General features: G+C 35.0%; 2 protein-coding genes across 2 annotated transcripts; one reads left to right on the forward strand and one right to left on the reverse strand.

Moving 5' to 3' along the window:
• Positions 1 to 11: 11 nt before the first annotated feature.
• On the reverse strand, positions 12 to 4099 carry LOC126795787 (uncharacterized). The gene is made up of 5 exons (XM_050522543.1): positions 3752 to 4099; positions 1279 to 1393; positions 1117 to 1198; positions 673 to 724; positions 12 to 229 (listed from the first exon to the last, which is right to left on the reverse strand). Exons 1-5 carry the CDS (start codon positions 4097 to 4099, stop codon positions 167 to 169), a joined length of 660 nt encoding a protein of 219 aa, XP_050378500.1. The 3' UTR covers positions 12 to 166.
• Positions 4100 to 12872: 8773 nt separating this feature from the next.
• Positions 12873 to 13815, forward strand: LOC126794861 (ethylene-responsive transcription factor ERF021). Its single transcript, XM_050521654.1, has one exon. The coding sequence runs from the start codon at positions 13026 to 13028 to the stop codon at positions 13614 to 13616; it is 591 nt and encodes a 196-aa protein (XP_050377611.1). The 5' UTR covers positions 12873 to 13025; the 3' UTR covers positions 13617 to 13815.
• Positions 13816 to 22984: the final 9169 nt, after the last annotated feature.

Consider the following 22984-nt stretch of genomic DNA (forward strand, 5'->3'; position numbering starts at 1 on the left):
CATTGAAGGAAACCCAAATGTTAGAAACCTTGTTTATATTGATATATCGTATGTAAAGGTGAGAAAATACATGTACAATATCACTGTAAAGCATATACACAATTTACTTCTTTTATACAAGTTCACAATTTCAGTGTAAATGAGTAACTGCACCCTATACAACTACTTAAAAACGGTCGACCAGCTGAGGGAATTGTCGAAGAAGCCAAGCCACGCCTCTGATGGCTACCTGTACATCACATACAAATTTAAGAGAAGTGAAAGAGTAATATGTGGAATTTCAATTGAACAAATTCAAATTCATGTCTGATACTATGATGTTTGTGCCCAATTAGGCTGCAAAGGAGACTGAATAGAGATGTAATGAAGTTTGAGAAAATTGGACGACCATGCTAATTGTTGAACATTTATGCAATGCCGGCCATTATCATGATAGAGTAGTATGATGTTAAGAGGGAACACGCATACAAGTGAATGAAAGATATATAATCATATACTTGTGGCTATATCTGCTGTGTTTTTCACTAATCTTTCTATTATCAAATGGTGAGCAAGTGTTCAAATATAACTTGTTATGGCTATATCTTCTTTTTATTTTTGGAGTCACCTTATGTCAGTGTTAAAAAATTGATGATAACAGTGTCTAAAGTGTGTATGCTGAGACCAACTTACCAGCACAGAGTCCCCGGGCTTGATCGCAGGTTCAACACTATCTCGACCATAGCTGTTATTCAAATACAAACTTAGTTTCACAACATAACTCTATCCAAAGACTTGATTCATAACAAAGTGCAGATAACTGAAGAATGACTTGGAAAGTAACAAAAGCATCATGGACACAAAATTTGAAATTAAACCCCTAGTTCCAGAATTCAACGAAGATTGGAAGTGTGTGGATGCGAATCCGATATGGATTTTGCATCATGAACCTTAGGCTTAGAATACCTATCACTCTATCAGTAGAAGCTTTTATACAAACCCAGCGCTCTTGGAGACAGATACAGTTAAAGGCATTCTTGGCGGGGTTGATTGCCTTGAACGCATGTACGGTGTGCATCCATGTGAGGTGGTGGAACATATAGTGGATATATGCAAGTTATTAAAAAAAAAACTTACATTATTTGTCTCTTGCCATTTATGACCTCCAACCGATAAAAGCTACATCCTTTGCTAAAGGGGAAAGGCTTCTCATTCCATTCTGAAAATATTAATTACTCCAGTTAAGAACTATCCAACAGATCCTAGATGTACAAAGTAATGTAACTTCCATCCACATGCCTAAATGCCATGTGGCCCCAACTGCTGTAGAATCCTTCGTGGAGATATCATCAATAACAAACTGGAGGTCTTTGCCGACTGAATCATTAAACTTTCTAAAAAACTGGAGTATATCCTGCACATCAATTGAAGCCAAAAAATTTCCATGAGAAGAAGGCACAGCAAAAAATGTTTAAAGTGTTATCTACCATCCCATGTCCTGTTTGAGAAGCTAAATTGACAAAGACAGGTTTAAACCCAAACTTTTACACTAACGATCAAGAAAACACCTGGCAGACAATGCAAAATGAGGGTTTGTGCCTATAAAATTGCACCAGACCAGCAACCAGGACATGAAGGGATTAGTGACCAGGAAACCTATTCAACGTGTCGCAAGATATTTAGATGAAAAACATTACTCTACCCCAGCTTTGTCCAACACATCCAAACTCACCGATCAAGTTCACATTAAAGAGAGCTAATTGTGGCGTTTACCCCTTAGAGAGGTATAAGGCAAAGTGATCTTCAATCACCATATATCTAAGCATCCTATATTATTACAATGGAATTACAAGGAAGGTTGAGGAAACTAATTGAACTGTCTCAAGCTGTCCTGGTAGCTCTCACCAGTTTTTGCCAATGATCTGATCCTCTTTTCTTATGCTACATTTCAATTAGTTAGGATTGTTAACAGGTGTGTTAAGTAATACTCTTGCGGCTCCAGGAAAAGTAAGGTCCCTCTGTGGCTAGTAGACTGACCTTAATCCAATCAGTCACTACATCTGTCCAGTGCAATCAATGCAAACCACTAAGCACGCGTCCTCTAGACATTTCTGGGGGAATTTACAGAATTGATAGGAGGACAAAAAACATCTTTGTCAAAAAAATTGTATGTAAACCTAAATCTAAGGCATTTGGCTATCAAAGCTGTTGGCCTGAGCTAATATAAACCAAACATTTTTTAGTCAAACTGAGCTGTAGCTGTAGGCTTCATCATGATAACTTTAGTCTTTGCTACTAGAATTTTTCAATTGAATCTATTCACAGCAATAATATGAAGCCTAGAGGGGTGTGTCTAATAACTCCGAAAGGAATTACAGCATTGTGAATGTGTGCTACACTCTAAAACAGATTATGACTTAAAAGATTCAGAATGGCTTGTAAGCTAGTTTCAATAATTTCTTTGGTTCAGCTGCCTTAGGTGGATCTACGTGATGGTGTTTCCTTTGACTGCAAGTAGCAGATTTTCCAGAAATAAGTGATGGGCTTTCATGAAGTTGCATGCTGACATTGTGCAGAAAAATCATTTTGCACTCCACTAGGTTATCCTTCAAGAACCTGAGCAAACATGGGTCAAACCATGTAACAGTGAATCCAGGGTAAGTTATGCTAAGACTCTTTCTTTACAGGTGAAGAATGGCCTTATTTTCCTTGGAACTGTATTTGAAACTCACGGTTTCCCCTAAAATGAAACCATTTATATGAAGGATAGCCCAAGGGGGGAATATGGCAACTCTTATTCGTAACTTGGACTGTGAAGTCTGGCTTTCGACTAATCTTCAGGCCTATTCTATAGATGCTGATGGAATTCATATTGCTCTCTTTTGTGTTGGTACCTATGGAATTGGCATTTTAGGCCTCTATGTGCAAATAGTTTATGTCTTCCTAAAAATCAATAGAGGCCACATCATAATGGATGGAGGCAATGAGGCCAAAGGGAATTAGGAATCTTAAAGTCCAGCTGTATATATCTTGGGGTTTTAACTCTATGTGAGAATGTTCAACTCAATGTTGATGAATCCATCTATATACTGGAAACACTGGAATGCAGAAACTAGGGACTTTATTTTGGCTTCAAATTAGTTGTTACTAAACACCTAAAGCGACATGTCACTTGGTCCTTGAGTCGGGATCCTGCACGAAAATGTTTATGCCAGAAGACCACTAATTCTGTTATTCAGCATACAGCCATTTAAACTCTATGGCAGTTATACTAGTAAACTGGACCTAGAACTAGGGATTTGGTGGCCAATTTGAGGCCTATGAGTACCTTGGAAAACAAGAAACATCTACAGCACATCAACCAACAAATATTTCAACAACACTCGATCATTTCCAAACTTTCTTTGTACAATGTTGTTGAGTAGTTTCTATCAGCTTTGAGATTAAGTGGCGGATCTTGAAACAAGTATCCGAAGAGGCCAATATATATTAAATTTTGAATTAAATGTTAGTTAATGCATAATTATAGTTATTATACCATATATATAAAACAATTTTACCATAATTATATACAATTATGTCATAACTATACACAATTATACTATAATTATAACATTTTGACTATAATCACACATAATTACACAATAATTAAAAGAAATTTTCAATCTTACCGCGGGGGCCAACGGACTCTAATCACACATAATTCTACTGACTGAACTACAAGTACTGAAGGCACATAGTAATTAAGGGTCAGATAAGAGATAAGGTTTACCTTACGACCAACGAAAGGCCGAGGAAACACAAGGTCCTCGTACACGCATTTCTCAGCAATAAGCTCCTCAACTGAAGCCAAATCCTGGCGGTTGATTCCGTCGTAGAACTTCCGCACAATGTCCGCTCCAGATTCCAGTTCTTCGCCCTCGATATTCGGCGGGGATGACGGTGCAACCTCGGCCGTCGAATTGGGTGACGAGGACACCCGAAACTGAAGGGGCTGCGAGTTCCATGTGGATGGTGTCGCGGCAGCTGCGGCGGTGGAAGTGGGGAATTGAGAGGGTGGAGATTTGGTGAGGTTGAGGAGAGGTGATGAGAATACGGCGGGCTTTATCATCGTCAGCATCGTGGACGGTAACGAGTGTCGTATGGATGGGGTTTATTTTGTTCGTTCGAACTAAAAGTGGCAAATGGGCCCAAAAGCCCAAGCCCGGCCTGTTAAAAATTGGTCTCGGTCCAAGCCCGTTATTGTAATGAGTCGGACCGGGCCAAGATATTTTGGTACATAGGCCCGGCACAGTCTGAGTCCGTTTTTAGCCCGGCACGGTCTAGGCACGATAAATTCTTAGGCCGGCCGGTTAAACACATAATTTTATATTATTTATATAAATATTTAAACAATTATTATTTTTAGACTTGAATATTAAACTTTCTAAATTAAAATCTCTTGATTATTTCATTATTTTAACTATAATATTTCACAAATATTATCAAAATAGTGAAAAAAGTCATTGTTTTGACATACGTAATGTTTTAGAAATAAGATTATGAAATATGTTGTAGTATTTTATTTATTTTACTATTCTAAATAGTTATATAAAAAAATATTCTAAATACATAATATTTTTTATTTTAATTGTGTCATATATTGCTAATAGGCCGGGTCGGCCCTCTTCTTAGCCCGGCACAGACCCAACATGGGCTTGGGGCGTGGGCCCGACCGGGCTTAATATTTAAATAAATGGGCCGGTCCGAGCCTGATATGATAAATAAATAGGTCAACCCGAGCACGACACGGGCACGATTTTAGCCCGCTTAAAATGGATCGGCCCGGCCCGGCCCATTTTTCACCTCTAGTTCGAACTCATCTTAGTACATCACACGTGTTCAGGTTAACGGGTGTATAACTGTGTGTAGCAAAATGTAGACCGGAGATGCGACCAACATTGTAAAAGGAAATGACTAGAATTTATGTGAGAGTTTCCGTTGCGTGATGTGTATATACTACTCACTTTGAATGGTTAAAATTAACGACTTAGTATAGATGCACGGTGATTAAAGCAAATAGACGGCTAAAATAACATCCCGGAGCTGCACGTGGTGCATACAAAAACATATGAGATTTTAAGATGTAGACTGATGACAACGCAGACATCTTCTGCTCTAAGTGCAAACAAACCCAGGTGCGTTTAATAGGGAGTTAAGGCCATTTCCAATCCCTAGGACAAGGTGCTACAATGTTTCGATGACTCAAGCCAGCGTTCATGCGTTTTTTTTTTTTCTCTTTGAGGATGGAAATAATTTCATTGAATAAGAGCTGAGGAAGCCAAATACTCTACATATCTAACCGCTATCACATTTTGGTAGACAAGTATTTATGGCTTGAGCCACAATTACATCACGGAAGACATAAAAGAACCCCAAAAAAACCAAGGAGACATGTAGTAAGCACCCTATTTTAGCAATGAAGCACGACGGCTTCTGTAGTCATGATCAAATATGGGAAGCCAAAAGACCTAATACAAGTCAAAAGAAAAACGACACACTACAAGAAATTAAACTAAAACTAAATAAACAAAATTAAAAAGATAATTTTAATTTTCAAATTAAAATAAGAATGAATCTGACATAACAAAGCAACAAAACCCATAAAGCTCAATGCAAGAGAGAGCCCACAGCCAAATTCGGACCAAACCAAACCAGTAGCCCCTCGGATCAGCGACCCGACACCCTGCGAAAACACCACTAACCACCATCCACCACCACTAGTAGGCTACCACATAGAGGAGACTTAGATACACCCGAAAAATCTAGCCCAATGGTTGAATCACGCACATATTGTCAAGAGACTCCAAGACACAGCAACACCGCCACGCCTCCCGCCATAAAACCGATCACCGCAAAGCATATGAACCACATCACCGAGGAGGAAACTAGGTAGATCGAAACCCGAAATCTAACATGAGCCTCACCAAAACAAACGGAAGGGCAAAGGCAACCCGTCCGGCAGCAAACCATCCCCAGCAAAGGCAAAAATCATGTCGGTGATGGCTACCACCAGACGAGAGAAAAAAAGATCAGAGGAGGACGACGATCACTCTTAGGGAGAAGACTAGAGTGGCTAGGGTTCTGTACTTTGTTCTCACGACAATCGATTGCTATCCCACCGCGTTCATGCATTCAAACAACAATGGAGGTACAAATAACAATTTATGATGTGCAAATATGATTCTAAATGTTAATTATAGAAATAAAGCCGAGCAACAAGGTTACAATAATTAATTTGGGTATAGATTGAAAAAAAATTATATTTGAGTTTAACTTAGAAAAGAAATCTCCTATAATAAGTTTTAGTAATGCTAAATAACCCACAATTTGGGAGACCAACTAGAACCCACCTTATGTGGCACCTGACATGACAAAGCTATGTCATCAAATCACAATTTTCTTATTCCTTTATTAATTCTATTTTTCTTAATTATGATTTTTTTAAAACCCAAATTTTTTCTTTTACCTAATCTAATCAGAGTTAAAAAAAAAATTCTTTCCTCCTCTCACGTCAATCTCTCCTCAACCCTTTCACCTTTCTCTTTAATTGATCATATCCTTCATCTCTGAATCCTGGTTATTTAGACCCAGAAAAAAAAATTATTTGTAACAAGGAATGTGAATAATACAAGGGATTGAAGAGGAGTCGCCAAGTTCTAAAGAGGGACCGGAAGGTGAAAATTTACACAACTTTAGCAGAAAACTTATTGCGCAAAAGATCAATTGTAGAGAAAAACAAAATTATAGAAAAGTAGCAGGATCAAAGAAGAAAACCATATATAATCATCCTATACACAAATCAAGATCCACCTTCTTAATTGGAACTCTATAATTACGAATTTACGATGGCAAAAAAAATAATCTAACCAGATTAACTGTATGAGGAGGTTCTTGTGAGGAAACAACTTCAAATACAAGACGTGATGATCGATCAATTGAAGACCATTTCTATACAAATATAGAAGAGAACACGAATGTGAGAATGCTTCCTTATTGAGCTATTGGCTAGGAGCAATTCTTTTCTATCTTCATTGGATAGATAAAGAAAAAAAATGGATTTAAAAGATGAGAGTTTCTATTCATACATTCTAAAGTGATACATACACCTCCTCCTTTTTTCAAATCAACAATGAAAAAAGTCAACGCATATAAAATGACCAAAACAGACATAAGAGTTCAAATATAAATTAAATAAAATGAGTCATTGGTTTCACAACATAAGTCTTAAGGACGAGAAATTTGTATTCCCAACATACATATGTGCGATACAACATGGAAGAAATTGAAGATTTTGTAATGAAATTTGTCCAAAAACTATATATCCAAAATCATTCACAATTGATGATTAAGTAATATTTTATGTCATTCTAAAATGTTATATAATTTGTAGGCAGTGACTAATTGATTTTTTGAAATATAATACTCGTGCATTCGGTTGAAAATTTTTGTGGTTTTTAGCTTCTAATTACAATGAGTTTATTTTTTGTTCTACCGCATTTTCCATGATTAATGTTGAGATCAAAGAACTTGGAGATAAATATATTTGATGATGTACTGTAATTTAAACAAACAGACTTTGAATCTCGACAAAAGTTATTAAATAAAAAATATCATTGTCAAATGTTCAAAATTAAAGGAGGTCCAATCAACAATATTGGAGGTATGAATAACATTTTATTGATTTAATTGGACTATGGGCATTTTGAAAAAAAAATGGGGAGGTTTAAATAGCATTTCACTATATTGTAAAAGTAAATTGAAGGTTCACTCACTAAAGAGGTGTATGTACCAATTTAAGAAGTATGAATAAAATATCTCTTAAAATATTAATTAAAAAGTAAAAAAAATATTTTCATAATTAAGAAAGACTATAATTAAATCAATTAATAAAAAATAATTAATTATCAAAACTTGTTTTGCCACGTCAAGAGCCACATAAAATATGAATTCTAGATGGTTTCTGAAATTATGGGCTACCTGTCATTACTCAATAAGTTTTTATAGAAACTGATCGCAGCAATGACTTTGATCTCATCACTACCCGTTTTGGTCAACATACTCATTTTTATGTATCAAGTATGAACACAATATTTGGACATATATGACTTGAAAATGTGGTTCTCATTAGATGTTTCCGGTGCAAAGCTGATGTATCCATCAGTTTTATTCGCGGGGTTTGCAACAGTCAAAAGACCAGTAGCATCCGACACGACCACCGCCATTTCAATCCATTAAGCCCCACAAAATCCAACAATTTTATACATTCCAAATCTTCAATGATAAACAAATAAACACCTACTAATCCATCATTTGCCGCTGAAGTCATTGAATTTGAGTCAAAAACAAAGCAATGTAGTTTATATATGCTAAACTTTGTGTGTTGCAGCTGTTTTCCTCTCAGCATTATCCATGTCCATGCATCTTAAATTCTCAATCACTTTAATTTCATCATTCTTAATATAATTCAGACTTTTTAAACCCATGGCAATATTGGTCTATTCGATCCCTTCCCCTTTTCCAATCAAACAGGACGGATGCAGCTTGTGAACCCAGAAAATATATAGTAATGCTTAATCTTGTTTAGTATACACCAACTAATTAAAGTTTGTACACACTCATTTGAAGCTTTGGGCCAAAGTTGTCGGTGTGGGAGCCAAGACAAAGGTTCTTGCTCTTCATTCAGTGAATGAAAATTATGATCATGTAATAGATCCATTTTAAGAGATTGAGTGATGTTGAAACCTAAAGCATATTTAGAACTCTAGATTATTAATTGTAGTTTGTAATGGCACTGGTTACGATTGATAATCCGTGTCGGTTAACTTACTAGTGCGTTACTGCGGTTGAGTTCGATCGATCGAGTTGTTAGGTACTCATCATATATACTTGAGTGAAATGAGCAGGGGCGGAGCAACATTTAGGCCCTCCCGGTCCTGGACACACTCCAACTTTTCCCAATCCTATATCTTGTATAGGTTATTTATAAAGTAGAGTAAATATATAAAGTATTTCTTAATTAATATTACATCAACTATCTTAGAAGTTATAAATGAGTCAAATCTCATTTATTCTCACGTGACTATATCATCAAATATATACTTTAAAATAATACCAATCAATTTAGATTAGGTCTGTAATTTAAGCCCGACAGATATACCCAAACATAATCCAAAAAAATTGAGTTGCGGGCCGGCCCGACCCACACTAATGGACGGGCTTTACTCGGCCCGTTTTAGAATAAGTAGGGTACCGGGACCTTTTTCAAGTCTTGGGCCGACTCAAAACCATGTCCATATGGTATATTATACGGCCGGCTCGTAGCCCGACTCATTCTTAATGTCAAATTTTATTATTAATTTATGAGTGATTGATATAACCAGTAAATTGTGTTTGTTCAATTGGCAAATGTGTTATGCTAATAAAAAGGGGTTCATGAGTTCAACTCTATGTTGCATTTTATTCATATCTTTTGAGTTTCGAATTCGATTTTATTTATAAGATATGAAACATTTATGTTTTATCTTAAATTGATTTTTGGATTCTTTTGAAGCTATTGAATAATAATGTTAAATTAGTATGATATTAGTGTCTTTTTATTTTTGAACTTGTGATCGATGATTCGGTATTAAATAACCTCCTAAGATCAAATCTTGGTTCCGCCACTGGAGATGATGATCTGAAGCTTTGGCCAAAATTATGCATTTGCACATTGCTTACTGAAAATGGGGTAGAATATGTTACAAGGTTGGTAGCAGTCTCTTGATGGGGTCGGGGAACTATACGAGCACGGTATCAAGTAAAGAGAGTGAAGATGATGTAAGGACCCAACGGTAAAAGAACTTAACGTTTTGATGCACTCCACCTTTCTACCCAAGTAAAATTCTCCTAAAATTTAAAAGCGAAATGAAAAAAATTGTTTTCTCGAGGATGAATTAAGACAATATATTTTTTAAAGGTAGATCACTTGATGGAAATTAGGTGTCGCAATTGTTATTAATAATAAGAACATTATGCAACCAGAGAGGACATAGAGTCAAAGCCCCGTAATACCACACATATTCTCGTAAAGTACATTTTGTACTATGTCAGAAGTCTCATCAAACTAAACATTATTAATATAACCACCACAAGCAAGGATATCTTATTTATAACTAGAAGATTAAGTAAAATCCAAAATTCTAGCTAGAAGAACAAATTAATTTTCTCTAAAGTAAATCTCGAATTGAAAGTACCCAAATCACATAATTCGATTTTAATCTGGCATGGCTCATGGTGAGTTTTACATGTCATTCAGTCATTGCACTATCGAAACTCATAGTGAGTTTTACATGAATATCAAATTAAGAAAGTGAGTGGTAAAAGAAATAAAAGAAGATGGATGAAGTCCTTTGTTCTTAGGGTTCAAACGAACGCTGAGACTGTATCTTTGCAGGTAGCTAAGGAAAACAAAGCACTACTCGATGACACCCTTGATATTAGAAGTTGGATATATGTGGTTGTGTCAATTGTGAAGAAGAACAATTGAGTTGGGTTTGAATTGAAGCATACGTAGCACCACCTTAGCTTTCAATCGATAATTGCAGCTTAGCAAGATCCAGCTGTTTTAATTACACTAAAGAAACCGTTCCTGAAAGTGATTATATACGCCAATATGCCATCGAGTTGTTACCCAATAAAACTTACACTTCCTATTTGTGCATTTTTGAAGTGCTTCTGAGCGTCGATCACTAACACCACAATAGCTAGCTGGGTCACTAGCTAACTGGACCCGCTCTCTCTACAAAGTTGCAAATCAGCCAATAGGTGAAAACCTTAACCAAAACCAGAAAATTAAAAGAGGGAAATCTCTCAAGTCAAATAATGCTCGGGCTTAAACCTATATCTTTCCACTACACTCTACTCCTCAACTACAGCCTTGGTATGTACGTTATGTATGTACGTACGTAGTACGTATTGTGTTGTGGAGACTCAACTATTGTTCATGTTTACTAACCCGATTTTATTCCAAAACGTGTCGGTATTAGTATTCCAGCAATAATCCAACCCGTACGTTTCTTATACTCCATCCTGATTTATGTAACTCATGAACTCATTTCCTATTGTGGTATGTATCGAGCCACACAACATGACCATGCATCGTACGTGTATCCACTTCTTCCTCAAATATACTTATAGTATTCCAGCTTGATTATGGTTAAAATCTATCAAATTATGTATCGTTTTTTTAACTTTGAGAATCATTATTACTCATAGGGGAATTCGATACCACATGATTGAACTCACTAGAAGTCTAGCTAGAACTGGAAGACGAGCTCTCTCAATGCAAAAAAAAAAAAAAAATCATCAGGAAGTTAAAATATATGATTTGACTAATAGTTTTTCACTTTTTACATTGATCAGCAGGAACAAATGTTACATGAAGGTGTATGAAAATACCACCATGATACTGTATATAGTTTCCTGATTAATTAGCCAGCTTAAACATATGTAGGATGATGTAGATTTCATTGTGTTCCGCGTATAAATATATGAACACGTGTGTGTATACGAAAAAACAACATTTTACAATTTTCCAATGTTACTTAGTAGGGTATGGTATCAATTAGTATCTAATGATTATTTGATTTTTAATTCTTTGAGTATGATTTGAGGCCCGTGCCGCAAAAAAAAAAAGGCCCTTAATAAATTTCTTTGAAATCAAACTCCTTAATTCATGCAGTGAGTTTTCTTGATGATGAATAAGAAAATTGAGAATTTAAAAGATAATGAAAGAATGAAAATAGCGAGATTTTTTTTAAAATAATAAAATTATAAATGCCTAAGAAGATGATTTTACTTTTTAAAATATATTAAATTTAATTACTAATAAATAAGTAAAAAACATTTTTACCATGGCCCAATGCGCTACCCCAAGGGCCGGCCATGAGTATGGCCAATCAATTTAAATATATAGATCAATGGTATGACTGTATGCACAGTCAAATTTTGGCCACCTGATCGGTTGGTTATTGCTTTCTCATTCAGGTACTTCAAGGCAGATACCAATCTAGGGATCATCTCACGTCAGGCTAGATTGATCGGAATATCTGTCATTAATTTTGTTGTTAATGTTTTAAATTAAGTTTAGATAAATTGTAATTTTATAGTATAAGGACATGGTATACATTAAAGTACTGTAGATGATCCCAGCTTAGACCAGCCAATTAAAACAATGAAAATTCTCTTTTTGAATAGCTCGATCATTTAGAAACTATTATGATGTCTGATGTCGTCAAAATTAAGTAGTTTCAAGAGATACTGCATATCGATCGGTCAAGCTGCTTTTGAACTTGGGTATGTTTTGTTCCTTGTCTTTCTTCTTTGTTTATCATCGATCTATATAGTTTTCAAGTATATATATATATATATATATATCATATTAAACCAATTTCAGTACCTCTCAGTGTCTTAGCATTACATCACATCTATGTATATCTTTTTATCTCTTACCAAACCTACACACAAAATTTTAAGCTCTGTTTTAGAACACGATCGGTGGGTCCAATTTTCATGCCACCTGGTTTCAAACCGCGTTCTACAGGAACCCTAAAGAGTCCCTCTCTTGATCCATTAATCTTTCTTCGGTTCTCTGCATCATCATTCCCTCACCCAGATTTTATAATAATCCATCACTAATTTGTCAATGTTCTGATTCATCATTGCATGAACTTTCATTCGCCCAGATTTTAATTTTAATTAGTTATTTTTTATAAAATTAGTGTGATCTTCCAAAACAATGAGAAGATAGTTATATAATTTAAAAGCATGCACATACAGAATTATGCAACTACGTGGAAGCTCGCTTCCTCTCTTCTTCTCCCAGGTTCAGTCATATTACCCCCACAGATTCTCACCTCTATAAATACCTGATCTGGATTACCTTATCTTCCATCGAATCATCTGCTTCGATATATCAAACAACACCAACTTTACCAAACATTTCAACTAGCTCGAGTCTGTGTTGCATGGGAGACCCCAATTCCACCACCAGCACTGTGTACGGTGCTGCAACTTCTGCCTACAGAGGCGTCCGCAAGCGGAAATGGGGCAAATGGGTGTCCGAGATTCGCGAGCCCGGGAAGAAAACCCGAATTTGGTTAGGGAGCTTTGAGACACCTGAGATGGCTGCCGCAGCATACGACGTGGCCGCATTTCATTTTCGAGGACGTGAGGCCAGGCTCAACTTCCCCGAACTTGTCAACTACCTGCCACACCCTTCTAGCTCGAGCCCTGACGACATACGCATGGCTGCTCATGAAGCGGCCCTAAAGCTGAGGAGCAACGATGGTGACACTGAAAACTCGGGGATGGCAACAGATCATTGTGAGATTGGGAGCTCTAGCTCGAACGGGGTAGCTCCGGTGACGGTGAGGCTGTCGCCGAGTCAAATTCAGGCGATTAATGAGTCGCCCTTGGACTCGCCCAAGATGTGGATGCAAATGTCTGAAACTCACATGTTTGAGGAATCCATGATGTTCTCTAATGACTACGACGATGAGGGGATTAACATTAACCAATGGGGTAATACGCTACAAGATTCTCTGTGGGATCCTTAGGTAAGGCCTTTGCATATATAACACAAATGACATAATCACGTACTATATTTTATCATCATATCGGGTTTTTTCAAAAAAAAAAAACATCATATCAGACAGTTACGTACTTTGAATTTTATAACTAGGTGTGACCAAGTTTGACCTATATATGTTTCTGTCAATCGGTGCTTTTTTATACTGTGAATCTCGTTTGATCTGATCGAACTTGACAATCTATGGTCACAATATTCATCAGACTATTCCGTAGAATAAAAAATTTCTATTAAGATTAGGAACAAGATTAAGCTTCTACAATGATATCATTCTTTGGAAACTAATATATATACACAGACAAAGGAACGCCATCTAGTGGTATAGCACTGCTGCACTATAGGGGCTCTATTTGTTCAGAGTAGGACATTTGTGTTCAGAATATTAAGAGATACTTTTGGCGGGTCCGTTTTATAACATTTGGTGATTTGGATTCCACAAGCGTTTGTTGTAGTGCGTGTAATTGATTTGATTCGCGTAAGAGCCACAAACTCGATCACATATATACATGGCTACTGATTTTTTCAATCAGTTAGCTGTTGAAGAGTGTGGTGTGATTCATGTGTAATGGAATTCAATTTATACAATACCTCTATCTATTTATGTATTTTCTGCTGTATTTTGACAAGTTATATCATGTATGCTTGCAATTGACACAACTATTACGAACCTGATCGAGGTACGTAGTGAACGACGATGAAACAATTAAGTTGAGTAGGAATTTGGGTGAGTACATGTTTCTCATGTGGCCATGACACCGGAGAGATCGATTGACAAATGATAAAATGATCGAGAAAGATCGGCAAAGCTTATAGAGTTCTTGAGCCTATTGGCATGTGGTACGTTGTTGTGAGGCTTCTGGATTAATTTGAACTTCCTTATAGTTTTAACTTTTGACACCAAAATACAATGGAAAGTGAATGTAAACATATAATGAAAATAATTCTACCAACTTTGGTATGATGTGTTTAAGGATCAGATAACATTATATGATGTATTTATCCAAACATAATTCACATACTAACTTTGAATTAGTCACTATGAGACTTGGTCTCAAAAGTACATTAGATAAAATTAAAAGTTGTATAGAACTCTATGACCACTGTAAACTCCTTTATATAAGAGCACAAATCTATTAATAAAATTGAAATGATTCATCATTCACTACACTTGTATACATTGTTTATATCTCTATAATTTTCTCTATTTCCTACAACACGTTATCAACACGAAGTTTTAGCGTTGAGTTTGATAAGACAAAGTAAACCCTCATACAATGATCTCTTCTCACATATCTTTCCTCATATCTCTCGATTAAGGTTGAGATTTCATATCCAGGAGCAGAGAACGGTAGAGATGGCCAAGCAACAATTGAAGCATCTTAATGCAATTGACTGTGCAAAAACAAAATGCCAAGCCTGGATCGTCGCTCCGAATGTGTATGCTGCTGTCAATGGTGTTGCATTTTGTGGCACCTTGTCAGGCCAAGTCTTTTCATTTTGCTTGCTCGGTGACAAATTAAAATGGGGCGAAAGAAGGTGTATGTCATGACTCTCATGCTTACGAAGTCTTTGCCATGCAGGGTCTCGACATTTTAGCAGGAGGCATATTTGCAATGATTGATTGTGGCATTGGTATTCGAGTCCAATTGGTTCAACTGTCCCCCAAGCAGACTACCTACGGAGAATTGTTATGATAGTTAGTGCAATTGTTTGTTCTCTAAGGAATTCATGAGCCGCCACGACTCCACTTGGTTGGAACTACAAGCACATGGTTCTTACTTGACATTGCATTTTACAGTCAAAATCATTTCCAGAAGGACATTTTCAGTGTCATTGGATGGATTCCGCATGCATTAACAATGATAAAGTAACTTCATGATCAAGCATTGAAGAAATATACTTGCTATGATAAAGAACTTTCACGAGCAAGTACACAATATGACTACGAAGAAATAATTTCAAACGACCTTTATATAATTTAGTTTAGGTCTAATCCAAATTTATGGGAAATATTATTTGTCGTAACAGTCTTTGGAATTGAGAAATTATTCTTCTTCATGCATGTTTCTCATGATGTTAGACATGCAAAAAAAAAGAATTGACTAAATTGGACTCCAATAGTATTAAAAATCACCAATGGGTGACTAACATTAAGAACCATCTCATTAACATGAGATCGCAAGGCAAGTGTCAAATTAGGTGCACAAAATAGAGTATTTAAAGATATGATAAAGCATGAGGAGCATCTCATAGATTTCAAAGAATATATGGCAATGACTCTAATCTAAAAATTGCAGCCCTCAAATCTGGCGAGAATCATATGAATATTACAACTTTGGATTAGAGCATTTTATTTTTTCCAAGGATATTATGTGAATGCATTTGTGCCTATGTTTTCGAACTGACCTTTATTTGGTTCGACAAAACAATGATGTAAATGTTGGTAAAATTATCACTACTACAATAATCTCATCATACAAGAGTGCATCACAGTTGTGTGAAGTAGGAGAAAACTGTTGTGTATGGCGGTGTTGTTTGATTGAAACATTCAAACAAGAGATTAACTTTAGTTGTGTAACTCTCGGCAGAATCTTCGGCAGCTGCTCGGCAGCACCCTTGACAACACTCTCAACAACACCCTTGACAACACCCTTAACAGGACCCTCGGCAAGTGGTTTTCAGATAACAAATAGAAATCACAATATTTGTTGTGTGCTCCTTATCAGACAACTAATTAGTTTATGTGATTTTTACCATTCATACAACAAATATTGTTTATAATTTACTTGGCATTGCACAACCAATCTTAGTCTGAACCATTTTTATTTAGTTGAGGGATTTCATTACACAACCAATTAATTTGGATTGACTTCAACTAGTTGTGTGATCATTTCATTACACAACTAACCAAAGTTTGAACCTACTTCAACTAGTTGTGTGAGTTTACATAACACAACCAATCAAGTTTAAACATACTTTAAGTAGTTGTTTGAATTTACATCATACAACCAATCAAGTTTAAAACAACATGAACTAGTTGTGTGAATCAATTCATTTTCATTGTTCATATGGTATCATCATGGCAAAAACAAATGTAATAGCTGCAGATAATCATAAACTTCACAACAAAAGATCACAAATGTCACAACAACATTTAGGTACTCCAACATCCTTACTTAGATAGATAATGTATTTGAAACATGATTCCAAATGTCACAGCAGCTATTTAAAATAACTTCAACATCCATACTTAGATAATGTACTTGAAATATAAATAGAGGAATCATTCATATAGCTAAGAGCAATGTTGTCCAGATTCCTAACTATTGAATGAAATAGTTCTACCATTTGCCTCTTGCAAAAAACGGATCACATAATGCTCCTATATGCACTTGGTGAGGATATGATCAGCCAACTCCCTAATCTCATCGATATCAGCTTTGGTGTAAGCATGTTGGCCCCTGTGCTCCCACTGAAAAGTAATTCAAGATAGTGTAAGCATGAATTCACTTGGATAGAAAAACTTGGACAAAGCATTTCAAAGACAAAAGTGAGCACCCAATGTTTTCTACGCATATGACAAGATATAATCACCAACTATTTTACATGCATAAAACTAGTGTAATTAGTACTTAACCAACTCACTCATGTTTCAAGAGATCATACACAGAACTATAGCCTACAATTTACTTGGCCACAACTCCTTTAAAAAACTGGTAACTATGGATGTTGAGGTTAATCTTTATCAAAATCAATGTTTACTAAATAGAATTCATAAATTTTAGAAGGAAAGTATGCACATCAAATTAAAATGTAAACCAAGAAGTTTAGAAGGACCAAAACAAACTCTAAGAAAGACAAATGTACTGCTTATAACTACTGTAAAGATAAGGTGTTGTTTTACTTTTAATAAATACGGCTATCAAAGATCTCTATTAAGAACAACAATAATTCAGAAATCAATTAAGGACGACAAGATGCAATTTATCAAAATCTAAAAAATTCGTCCGACATTGAAAATGTCTTAGATAAGAATATGAAAAATAAAACTTCGTACCCTCTTAGCTTAAGCCATGGATTATTCAACCAAAGGTTATCCAGAAATGAAATCTTCATGCTTGGACTCAAACATAGTATATTACTATTCCAGGAGAACCATATCACATCAGTGATACCACTATTCAGATTAAGAAAGAGAGACTTACGAATTATGACTATCACTGCATTATGTAAGTAGTTTATCTTCAACAAAATTAAACATATTGTGAAATAATCGATCATGAATATGTCCATTAATGCAATTTATCATCTCATCCTTCACATTGCCCATTATCTTTTTAAAATATTATAGAAATATCTTACCTTCAAACTGATCCGGACAAGCCCAGTGAGGCCATAAGAGTGAGCAAAGATTAGTTGCACATTTAACTCCCTGCATATTCTGTGTAGTTTGACTAGAAAGAAACAATGAAACAAAAAACAATCAATGAAATAAGTGGAAACAACTCGTGAAAAGAAATTTTGGTTACCTGAAGAAATTTCAGCAGCAACACCTGTTGCAACGAGCGCAAACATCCTTTCTCTACTGGTCTATTTCCTACATCATAGTGATATGGGCAACTCTATTATTTTCCCAATATTGATTTCTTTATAATATGGACACACTAGAGAAGGTAAATTGAAAAACTAACCTAAATATTTGAATTTTCAACCTAAAGCTATGTTCCTTACTTTATGCTGTTAAAAAGGTTCTCAAATTAATCACACTAATTTAACACCATCACCATTCTATGAGTACTCAATTAATATGACCAAAACTTTATGGGTTAGCTATGACCTAAAAATGTCTCTCTTCAATCAGAATTGCCTAGAGTAGTAAACTTTATGTAATATAAAAAATTCAGAAGATGAAAAATAAAAACTAAAAAAAAAGAAAGAAACCATCACAAGCCCACATCATATTTTACTAGTTTTCCCACAATCATCACACACATACTAGGCATTGGGTCTATTCTCACCTTGCAAAAACCCCAAAGATTCCAAAAATTTGAAAATTCATTATAGCATTCGACAAACAATTCAATGGCAACAAAAAAACTAATGTAGACAATCTAACACAATCATCAAACTGCTGGAAAAATTTGAAACCCTAATTTCTCAAATCCAATTCAGCTCAAATTCATGAAACTGAGATAATAGAGTAATTAAAAATGTCGAGAGATGACCATCTCACCTGTAAAGGTTGGAGTCGAGCATAGGAAGCTCTGACTTTGCTAGAAAACATGGTGGCATCCAGAAAGAAAGAGATTTGCAGAAAATTGGGATTAAACCCAAATTAGTTCCAAATCAGAATATTGGAAGTATATAGTGATTTGGAATGAGAAATCAAAGTACAGAGGCTTGACTTACCATGAGTAGTCGTAAACGTCGCCAGAAAAGAACACAGTGATGTCCATCGATGAACTCAAACCCAGAAAGAGGGATTTGTTAGAATCGGATCAAAAATGAAAATTTAAGGGTTATGGGATGTAGAGAATCAAGAGGGAAACAAGGATTAACCAAATGCAGGTCGGGACGTCGCTAGAGATCGAATAATCGATCGGAATTACAGATTTTGGGTTCGTTGGGTTCTTCCTTCGATCTCACCAATTTTCATGATCTGTGTTGGATGGACATGCTGGGTTCAATAGAGGAAAGAGAGGGAGATATATTGGTGGTGGTGCGCCGGCCAGAAGGCTAGGGATGGCGGAGCTGCGTTCTGGTGAGGTCGCGCTGACAGGAGCTACGCTCTATGTTCTGTCTAAGTGTCGAAGAAGAAGAAAAGAAAAGAAAAAAGAGGAAAAAAAAGAAGAAAAAAAGAGAGAAGAGACACAGCTAAAGGAGATATAAGGACTTTTCCCCAATGTGTCTTAAGTTTAGGGGCAAATTATTTCCCTCCAAGGGGAATTGACATGTTTGACTTCTCATTCACATAAGAGTTTTATACTCTATTGTTGTATGAATTCATATATTAACATGTCAAAATGAACTTTGAAATGCTAAAGTGAAGCGTTAATATTCCCGCCTAGATAGGCCTTGAGTAAAAGTGATTCTAACATCCCATCACACAACAAAACAAGTATTTTTTTTGTTGTGTGAATATTTTTTTATACTATACGTTTAAGGTGAATTGCGCATCTTGTCGTAAATAGGTGAGCGAATCATGTAATATGTAAAGGTATATTTTATTATAGTGATCACATCTTACGTACGGTCCAATTTCTTTGAAGATCGAGAAAATCGAAGATGGGTAGTTAAAAACAATTTTCGTGTAATAAGTATACATCGGTTGTGTTTAAGGTTAATCTTGTGAATCAAGATCTAAACATTGCCGAAAACTTGTCGATTTGGTACCATACAAGTATTTTGTTGATGACATACATATACTATCTAATGATTGATCGAATTTCATCAATTTGTGATTATTGATCATTTGAAGCCCGACGTATGTACTAATGTGGTATAACATTCTTACTACGTTATATATGAACGTGTGTATTCTAAATCAACTATATCGAGTAGACCATATTTTCAAAAATCGACCGTAGGATGTGATCGTCATAGTTAAATATAGTTAAGGTACAAATTTCATTTATTTTCGACAACGATTAGTTCTTGATCGATCCGGTCAACTCTTATATATAAAGTTATAAACTACTTATCATAGATATATTTATACATCCCTAAGGGTAGCTGCGTTATGCGAAAATAAATCTATGGAAATTTTTACACGGGTGCGTAGAGCGTACTACCGTGTGGGCGTAACTTTTTTTGACGACATTTTCGAACACTTAAGCTATTTTCTATGATTTTCGAAGAATTTTCGTTATTTGAATATTATTTAATAGTTAAACATGGCCTACGTGGCATAATATTGACTTGTATTCAATTAATTTAAAATTATTTTTATTTTAAAATTATTTATTATAATATGAAAATATTATTTTTTTATCAAAATATATAATTAAATTTTATTTGAAACCTTAAACCCTAGTCCCTAAACTCTAAAAACTAAACCCTAAACTCTAAACATTAAACTAAAATCCTACAACTAAAAAACTATATCTGTTGTAGTGTCATTCAACCATTGCAAGTGGTATTCGCCAGCTCATATCGAACCATAATCTCACAACAGGGAAAAAAGTATTAGTTGTATAAATGTTATTCATACAAGACAATATTTATTTCTGTTGTATAAGCAAATGCACTTGGCATCCATTTGAACATGTTGAAAGTTTTGTAATTAAGCACACAACACAAAAGTTGTTTTAGTTGTATAAATGATTATTCCTACAATACAATATTCATAATCTGTTGTACAATCAAATGTACTTGACATCCCTTAGAAAATGTTCAAAGTTTTGAAACATAAGCACGCAATACAAAAATTGTATAAATGATTATTCATACAAGACAAAATTCATTTTCTGTTGTACAATCAATGCACTTGGCATCCCTAAAAGTTTTGAAACCTAAGCACACAACATAAAAAATTGTATTAGTTGTATAAATGATTATTCTTACAAGACAATATTTATTTTTTGTTGTGCAAACTTTTTAGTAAGTTCAATTGACATTCCTCCAGAACATATTGGAACATGTTACATAAAATGAGTTACCCTGAAACAACAAAACATATATTGTGTGTTGTAAAAGTACCAGTTATGCAACTAGTAGTTTGATTTTGTTGTCTCTACAGTTTTGCATTTTGCGAAAGTTTGATGGGGATTTTTATACAACACACAAACATCAAATGTGTTGTGTGATGAAATTTGAAAATGAAAAGTCATTGATAACACAACACATAGTGATAAGTTTAGTTGTATAAAAAGAATCTAGTCATGAGACAAGCGGCAAACTTCATTTTATTTTCTGATATGTGTTGTGTGATTGAGTTATTGTAGTAGTGTATTGACAAAGTGTATAATAATTATGTGTACACTTATGTTTGAAGTACCAACAGATTTCATAAAGTGATAATGAGCATAAGGTTGCATTACCTCATAGCTCGGATGCAAACAAGTAATTATCGAGACCATCCTATCTTAAGAACAACAAGTGTTTTCACTATGCTCTAACAATGAATCCAAAAGAATTTGATAAATTGATTCAATTAGCTTGCGGACATATTTAATATGTTAAATGTTGCACCGCCACACCGCAATATGTGATGAAACCTTATGGATGATTATGTATTTATGTTGGACATAAGTCTCCATCGATATATGTAGTCTGTTATATAAAATACTTGGCAAACAATTTTTCCATCGTTAGGCGGACATAAGAACAAAAAATGTTCAACAATAAGATGAAATATCCTAGTCTGTCCCCACTAAATATGTCTCATCTTGATCCTCAAATTACAAAATATGACAGTGAAGTGCTTAGATACTACTCAATCTTCAGAATGTAAAATTTGATGTCTTCTGTGTTTTTTTTTATATTGATAAAGCGAAGAGATCAATATACATGTTGTAAGCATGCCTACAATAATTGAAGTGTACTCAAGAGGATATGCACCACTATACGAAATTCAGAATGGTGTTGCCACCTCAATCGATCATTGATACTCAAATTCATCTCATTATGAATTTATGATATTTATGGATTATGCTTATCATTGAGGGACGCCTCACATATTAGAACATATTCCTAAGAATATAGAGATCTCTACAAATTAAGTATTGAGACATAATGATATTGAACCCTTATAGTGTTGTCATTTTTTTAAATCAAAACTCATTGTAATATTTTGGTAGGCTTCACTAATTTATCTGATCCACATGAAAGTCATTCCTAAATTAGTTATGTTTTAACCATGGGAAACTCTACGATATCTTGTAGGTATACTAAGTATTTTTCACCCCTAATTCTTTTATTAGTAACAAGTTTTTCTTAAGATTTTACTGATTAACTTTGACATGAGGAAATTTGAGGCAGGTTTATTTATTAAATCTTTGCCTCATGCTACATTTGAAAAGCATGTGAAAGGTATATATACTTAAGTTATAAGAGTACTTTCCATGATTGTAAGAATCAGGGGGAGTCATATACACTAACGATAGTTTAGCATATACATGTCACTTTCAAATTTGAAAGGTGTGATGTACTCTTTTTCCCTTCTCCTTAGATTATTTTTGTCTCATAAGGTTTTTATTACTCGGCAAGGTTTTTGATGAGGCAACTAGAAAAGCACCATGTTTGGACTGCACGAAGGGGAGTGTTTAAGGATAATATTATCTAATGTGCTTAATCAAATATAACTCATTTAACAACTTTGAATTAGTCACATGAAAC

This window comes from Argentina anserina, chromosome 5 (assembly GCF_933775445.1).
Source record: "Argentina anserina chromosome 5, drPotAnse1.1, whole genome shotgun sequence".
NCBI lineage: Eukaryota > Viridiplantae > Streptophyta > Magnoliopsida > Rosales > Rosaceae > Argentina > Argentina anserina.